The sequence below is a fragment of the Puntigrus tetrazona genome, chromosome 6, assembly GCF_018831695.1.
Source record: "Puntigrus tetrazona isolate hp1 chromosome 6, ASM1883169v1, whole genome shotgun sequence".
NCBI lineage: Eukaryota > Metazoa > Chordata > Actinopteri > Cypriniformes > Cyprinidae > Puntigrus > Puntigrus tetrazona.
In genome coordinates, this window is record NC_056704.1 from 12,261,543 (window position 1) to 12,269,943 (window position 8,401).

Genomic DNA, 8,401 nt, shown 5'->3' on the forward strand with positions numbered 1-8,401 from the left:
TTTAGCAGGAGTAGCATCTGGAGCTTATTAAAAATATGCACAGGATGGATGTTTATTTTTGCGGAAGAATTTAAGGGCGCGTGAAATCCACAAGCGACGTCGTAAATCACTTTTTTACATTAAGACTCGACGGAGGAGGCGTTAATTAGTTTGTTTTGAGAAACTTAGCGGCGTTCTTCTGCCCGTACAGCGCCGGAACGATCTAAGCGGCGGAACAGGTGGAACAGGCGCGGAGTCCCCGAAGGGCGCAACGTCTCACGACACAACCACGCGTCAAAGTGCGCGGTCGCCTTGTTTCGGAGACGTGACACGCACCTGAGCGCGAAAAAAGTTTTCACTCCGAACGCAGCAAGGCGCGCGTGCTTGCAGAAAAACGCGCTAAGATTATAGAAAGAAGAAGAAGAAAAAAAAAAGACGAATGGAAAATTGAGACGGCAACGCAAACCGGCAGCCAACCGGCAACCCGCGGTCTTCTCCGCTGTGTCACAGCGCGTCCGTGGGCGCCTGACGCTTTGCCCGATTGTTTTTATTGGAAATTGTTTTGTAATAGTAAATGACACGGCTCGTACTCGTACCACCCCTTCTTCAGTCCAATTTCCATCCTATTGTGGGTCTCGGGGTAAATCACAATTCGCGTTCGCCCTCGGTTTCCCTAAGCGTCCCCGTACAGTAATTGTTTTGCCATTTAATTTGGAGCCGGCGGTCCCTGTGGAGCAGCCGGGAACGCCACGCGCTGACAGGGTTCATCTCGAAACCTGTGCCGAAAAGCCAGATGGTTATAAGACGGCGTCCTCCGACACGTTTGGCTATTTAAGCAGAGCCGATTGAGAAGATAATTATTGCACATATCCGAATCGGGATCAATTTTAGTTTTATATTTAGCGTTCAAGGCCCCGCGCCGTTCTCTCGGCCAGGCAAAACAAAAACAAAAAAATCACCATGTTTAAATGCACAAATAAAAATATAGCTGGAAGAGTAAAAGAGTATAAAACGCACCGTACTTAGTGCTGACATGCCTGTTATACCCTTATGGCAAGACCGTATTGGAGCATAGCAAAACAAAAAGAAGATTCATAAATAGTTTAAACAGGCAATGTAACAAGGATTATGAATTTTTAAGACAGATTGTCTTTATTCAAAATGTCTTTGCTCGGCAAATGAACAAAGAATCGAGGTATCACCCTTTTTAGATACATTTTCCTTTCCATTAACATGACAGGATTTAAGTTACCATCGCAGATAAAAAATACAACATGGACTGCTTCGCTTCAAACTTTTAAGTTCTTTCTGAAATCAAATGAACGAGTGACTATCACTGAACCACAGGAGGAAAAAAAAATGTCCGAACGAAAATATTGAAGGATAAGAATTTTTTCTTTTTCATTTGATATTTTAAATAAGACCGTCTACTTTTAGGTGCCGGTTTAATCATTATAAACAGTATAACCCGTATAATCTATTAAACGCTGAATTTCTCACTTTGAAACCCTTAAAGTCGTATCATTTGAATTTCAGAGTGCCGAAAAGAAAGGTAAATACAACAGGCTGTACAAGAAACATGAATCCTAACCGTTAGCTGTGCAAATCAAAGTCATTCAAATAATAATAATAATAATAATAATAATAATAATATATGATGAGAAGAACAATTATATTAAGCGTTGAAACAAAAAGTAGCATTATTATAGCATCAAATTGTACATAATAAATAAAATTAAAGGCATCCAAATCCGGTAGCCATAATAATAAACGTTTGAACATTTACATTTCTTACAGTTCTGGGCACCTGCCTTACATCTATTCCGAGATCCGAGCTGGGATCCGAGGAACCTCTCGTAGATGGTGAAAAGTTCATGTCCACGCGGCCTCAGTATAAATGTCTTGCTCATTCCTCTCTTCTTATGTACATGCATTGCTGTATTCAAGTTTTCAAAAGAGGAGACCGTTTGTTTGTTTTTTAGCGGTGGAGTCACATAGCAGCGGCGTGTGCTGATGAGTACGGGTCAATCCCACTCTTGGTCATACCCGGGAACAGTATGTAGGCAACAGGCGGCTGTAAACTCGACGCCGACCATGCGGTGCAGTTACACGGCACCACGTACCCGGGGTTTGTGGGCGACGGGTGGGTGTGGGTGTGCTGGCTGGGGCAGCCCAGGCTCCCGAATGCGCCGTTCTGGTATCCCAGAGATGATGCGTAAGGTAAAGTGCTGGTGGCCAACGTGTGGGGGGGCATCTCTGTCATCTTCTGGATAGCGCTGGAGCTGAACTGGCTCGGGTCGAGGAAGGAGTAAGGGGCTGATGTGGGAGGCAGGAACGCGCGGGCTTTTTCCGAGGAACCTAAGAGCGAGTCCGTGGCGGAGACCGGAAGTCCTTTCAGGTGATCCGTGTCGCCCAGGTAGGGCAGAGGAAACACATACCTGTCCTTCTTGAGGAGGTTCTTGGGCTTGCGCCTGGGTCTGTATTTGTAGTCTGGGTGTTCTTTCATGTGTTGAGCCCTCAGCCTTTTGGCCTCGTCGATGTACGGTCGCTTCTCGGATTCAGAGAGCAGCTTCCACTCGGCGCCGAGTCTTTGCTTATTTCTGAATTGTGCATTTTGGGATTCTCTTGAGCCATTTTCCTCCTCTGGCCTCTTGACCAGACCATGAAGGCGTTCATGGGTCTCTTGATGTGATCTACCGGCTTTGACATTTTTTACGGTTCCCTGTTAAAATAACAACAAAAAAAAAAGTTCTTCGACCAACCAAGAGAAAATAGTATTCACCTGTCCTGCCGACAGACACGGATCATGCCACTTCTGGAAAGCCGGAGGAGTAGGAAAACGGCATCAATGGGGGGGAAAATCCACTAATTCTTCCGCGTTCGTCGCAAAGTTGAAAGATGTCTCTTCTTCGAAACGACGCTATTCGGCTGAGAGAAGAACAGCCACGCGCGCCACAAAATCCAGCGCGGCAAAGCGAAGTTTCCGCGATCTGTTTGCGCGCTTCTTTTTTTTTTTTTCTCTCGGAGGATTCTCGCCCCGCGAAGCACCTGGCTGGGAAATGAGGAGAAGCGCGTGAATGAGAGCCAAAAGCGGTGAAGTTCAAAGGCTGGGCTGGTTCGCTCTGCACGCGATCTGACATAATCGCAGGGCGTTCACGCGCCAACCTGAGCGCCCAATCAGCTCTGAGAAAGCCACATAATACCTACCAAAATATGTATATTACAACACAAACAAAGATCGGGGAGGAAAAGGAGGTGACTCTCTTCCTCCCCAAATCCATTTAGTTGAAGGTCTACAAACACAGACCTTCAACCTTTTTGTAATAAAACCTGACATCTACCAGCGTCAATCCTTCAGAGACGACAGATGCCTGAAGAATAGACAAATTCTTATTTTAAACATCGCTGTCCTCACGCGAACACCGTTCCGCGCGCGCGCTTAAGCTTAAGCTTCATTTAGGTATTTCGATTTACGTCTACTTTTTGTTCAAATTAATTGTGATTCTTTTTTTTTTTTTTCTTTTTTTTACAACCGGTTTGTTTTTATTTATTCTTTTAAGATAACACAGGCTACGCATTGCAAGTCCAATTATCAAAACCCCATCGCGCAAATACCGAAATGCCTAAACAAGAGAAACGACGAAAAGACGAACAGAGTTAAAGATATCCGTAAACGCGCGCGCTTGTCTGAGGCAGTGGCCCCCAGGCCAATATTTCCTAAATGAGAACAATTGTCCAAAACTCTCCCGGGACAGGCTGGGTAGGGGCTTGCACCTGTTTTGCTGCTGTAATCTCACATGTGTAGAACATGCCCATGGACCCTCTCTGAATGGTAACATACCCACGCAAATTTGGCATTGTGAAAACAATAGAATCATGCTCATAGAATCATTACATGCCACAAATAATGAAACGCAAATGAAAACCTTGCGCCGGGTGACGCGCTTTGTTTCCGCCCGTTAATATTTCCAACAGATATTTTTTTGCGCGAAAAGATCTATTAAATGATTCAGGTGTCGCGTCGTTGCTTTAAACGTTAGATTCAGGGTCAGAGTAAAGTTGCTTAATTATTTCCAGTAAAGCGTATTTTACATCGAAGCTGCGGTTAATTACTCTTGTCTTTCTCCTGATCTCTGTCTCTCTCTCTTTTTTTTTTTTCTTTAACGTGCGACAAATACACTTCAGGAATGCGTTTATGATTGTCAAAATCCACCCGGATGTGTGAACAGAAGTATTAGGATACTAATTCAAGGTGATGTTTTGTGCTGAGGTGCGCGCACCAAAACCTTTAACATGCAAATACGAGCGTTTAAAAAAGATCAGGGTCTTAATGAGCCCGAGGCGAGGAGCTTGATATATGAGAGGCACGGGTGTAATTATTAAGTGAAATGTATAAGATATGTGATATCTCGTGGAGAGGCCTTCAAGCGTGACATGAGGGATCTGTCTGTAATTTAGCACGCGAACATATATTGTTTCTGTCTTATTACACGATACAGAGGTATTTCAAAACATGCAGGTATCAATCTAAATGGCGAGAGATAAATGCCGTGCGCGTACACGCGTTCTAGTAAGCGTTCGTTTACTTAATTATTTATTTTATTTTTTGCTAATTTATCGGTTTCTCCTTTATTTTGCGCGTGGAACTCTTTCTCTCCAAAGCGTCTAATACCTCTCAAAGCTTTGTTTTCGGACCGACGAGGGGTATTCGTAATTGCTATATTTATTTATGAACATTTATACCTGTTTATCATAATTATCATTCGTATTCGCTCACTTCTGCTCTTTCAAGGTCACACGATAGTTGAATATCAGCAGATGTATTGATTTTTAGATCACAGGCATATATGCAGGAGATTCAGTCTCGTAGCTTGTAGGGAAATTTTTTTTATTTTTAGCCTTATTCATATTTTTCATTTTTTTAAATATGCGTGCTACTTTGCGTAACTTTATTTTGAAACAATGCATGCGATGTACGCAAATGAAGTTAGCTGGACTTTTATTATCCATGCCATATCTTCCGACAGAAATAAAAACAGCCGTTGTCTTTCAATATTATTTAGTGATCGTAAACCGTGGACTTATATATAACTTTTTTTTCAATTAAGCTAAACCCATGTGTATATAAATCCTCAATGAGGCGCTGATGGTAAATGCATCTGGAGAGCATGAAGTGTGTTTCTTAGTAGTGCCGGCTCGATATCCATCAAGCTTTACCGTTCCACCGCCTCTCAGCCTCCCTCTCCATTTCAGAGCACAGCCGAGAGCAGTGCAGCTTGAAATCCGGAGAACACCAGCCTGATAGAAACAGAAATTACAACGGGAATTAACAGAAATTATTGGGGCACGCGGCATTTGACATAGAGATGATGTACTCAAAGCCAAATGAAGTGAGATTTGTGAACTCAAGCATGCTGAGGCGCGCGCGTCATTAAATGGAAGCTCGTCATAATGGAGGAGATGTTTCGCGTGCGTACCGTGGATCTCTCACGCGCGCAAATTGAACCGCTCGCGCCTCTTTTACGCGCTTACCGAGAACTTTAGCGTGCCACCGACGCATGCAAATGTGTGCGTGTGTAGCCGTGTTTTGGTGCGTGTAACGTAAAGCACGATAAGTGTTATTTTTACTCATATTCACTGAAATCGCTTCTTTAACTACCTATACTTGTAATATTGCGATATTATCACGCATCGGTACGCTACTGACTTGCTCAGAGAACTGTTACTTTAAAAGTGTATCACTCCCAAGCATTTGCAGAGAGGAGGCGCAAAGGCAGCTGAGGTACGTACTTAACAAAAGAAAAAGAAAAAGCCCCAGTCTGCGTAAAGCCAAAGTTTGACCTGAACAGTATTTTTTCTATCTATCTATCTCTCTCTCGATCGACCTGCTGTATCGAAACTTTTTCCCTTTTTCTCTTTTAGCATTACCCATCTACCGAAAAGACAAACGAATTAACTTAAACCTCTCGCAAGACCCCATCAATAACTTTATTAAATAAATAAACGATAGGTTGCTATAACCTAACCACCCGATTTAATTCTTCATGAGCCCAAGGTGACCAGTCTTTATTATTTATATATTGCTTATCTGCAAACGAAACGTTTTTACTAATCTCGGCTCTCGAACGACGACACGTTTCGGAGTGGCCGCGACCGGCTTGGAACACGGACGAATGGATATCAGAGTGGTGTTGAGTGAAAAGAGGTCAACTCAATAACAACACTTCCACGGAACACAGCAAAACAATTCGGTTTCGTCTGAGCTGATGTGGTCGTCCCTGGTTTTTCTCGGAATCGGCGGGAACGCTGTGTAAATCCCACGTGCTCCGACCCCCACGTTTCACACGGGGTTCACGAGACGGATACGGTGGTACAGTAGCTGTCCATGGTGCTGAAGCGCTAAGTGGCTTTTTCCACCGCTAACTCGCGGTCCCACTCAGGACTCCTCGCAAACCCGTGTTGACATTTCAATGCTTTTTATTCTTTTTACATCCCATTTGCTGCTGTGATTCTGCTCGCATGATGCTGCAATAGATGTTTTCCCTCTGAGAATTTGGAAGTGCGCTCTTGCCAAAAAAAAAACCTCTGCGACTGTGTTGCATGTTGTTTTCTAAGCCAATATTCACCCCTTAGGAATTATCTTGGTAAGTTAAGTTCTGTGCGTAACGTCGCGGGTTCAACAGCGGAAATGGGAGCGTGTTTACAACGGAAATGCTCTCAAGTATACAAAGCGCATGAAGAGCATTTCAAATGTCTGACCTGGTGGGAATACAGACGTTATTCAAGAGCAGACTGAATCCCTCTTTTGCCTGGTCGTCACCTCATATGCAGCTGAGAAATTTGATTCCAATGAAGTCTTAAAGGTGACGGTATCATGATAAAACTACTTTAAAGGGCCACCAGCGGGTTTAAAGGTCAGGTTACTAGTATTTACTACCATAGTTCGAAAAAGGAATAATCGGTGTATGTGTTTTTTTTTTCCTATTAATGACAGAGGTTGCCTACTGTAATTGACAGTTACATGGCAGCAGTGAAGAACCAATGAAGTAACCAGCATTTAAAATGAACTGTTTACATTGGCAAATTATATACTTAAAGACCACCGGCACTTACCAAAAATGAACTGAATTATAATGTTCCCTCCCCTTAGGGCTGCTATGTCAGCCAATTATATAGACAGACAGTAATGGAAGTTAAAGTTGTTTTGGCATGTTTTGAGTCAACACTAAGCAAACCCCCGATGACCTCCAGCAACTTTTCACTCCGGCTGCCAGTCTGAAAGGTAAAATTCAGAAAATTCTATCCATTATGAGACAGTGGGTTGAAAAGTGGAGTATTGCCTCAACTCCCCACCTCCGTTCCATCTCCCTCCCCCAGCCTGCTTCCTCCTCACAGACTGACATTATTTCGCATATTCAAATTGCCAGTGTTTGTTCTGGCCGTGGCTCTTGGCTCCCATTTCTCTCCAGTGTGGAAATTGATTTTAGTCAGCTGTCACAGCCAGCATTTTTCTGGAACCTCTGCAAAATATATATTTACAAAAAAATCTGTTTGGTTTGGAGAAATTTCATTAGCCCACGCACCATCCCGGGCCCCTTTTTGGAGCGGCCATAGGAGTGATGAGCATTATGCTATTTTGGGAAAATGGTGAAAGACGAGCCGTCGATGCCTCGAGATTGGGCCACGTGTCTGGGAAAGTGTCCAGCCTCGGCCAGGCCCGGTCCATCTTCAGCTGTTTACGTATCTGTTTCCTCTTCTTCATTCTCTCCCCGTATCAATCTGCGATTATCAATAGCCGGGACCAAGCCCTAATCAAAACTGAAATGAGCATCGGGCGGAAACGTATGACCGACGGGAGACATATAAAATTGACAATTCTCGTGGCCAAATCTTTTTACAATATGATATTTCATGAAGGAGCCCAATAAGGGCCCCTTGGAGAATCCCATGCCTTGTGCAAAGGGCAGAGTTAATGAAAAAGGAAAGACAGAGACCAATGATTGAATGAAATAAAACAGAATGGAAATTAAAAGAGGTTCAAGGCATTGGTTGATAATGAAAGGAGGAGGGTAATGCTTCAGAGACACAGAAGCAAGCATCGCACAATCATACAATACAATTAGGATTAAAGGGGCCAGGCACAGATAACAGGAGATAGGGATGAATTATCACCCAAAAAGAGAAATGGGGCCTCTTCTCTGACCTTCATTAAGAGGAAGAAAGGCTCGCTGACGGCTGGGATGACTTGCGGCACACTTTCAGCTTCATGATTGGTAATTGTGACTGGAAGAGTTCCTGCTAGATCGGCCTCTTGAGGAAGGATACGGAAAATAAAGGGCTAGATAAATAAATAAAAAATACATAATAACGCTATTCAAAACCAGAGACGCCGGTGTCACCGTTTTAATCAGCGTCATTTTTG

At 43.5% G+C, this 8,401-nt stretch overlaps 1 protein-coding gene across 1 annotated transcript; it reads right to left on the reverse strand.

Moving 5' to 3' along the window:
- Nucleotides 1-1,376: 1,376 nt before the first annotated feature.
- Nucleotides 1,377-3,171, reverse strand: LOC122346505 (transcription factor Sox-14-like). The gene is given in 2 exon segments (XM_043241195.1): nt 1,377-2,571; nt 2,574-3,171. Coding segments are annotated over 2 exon segments (717 nt in total). The 5' UTR covers nt 2,689-3,171; the 3' UTR covers nt 1,377-1,969.
- Nucleotides 3,172-8,401: the final 5,230 nt, after the last annotated feature.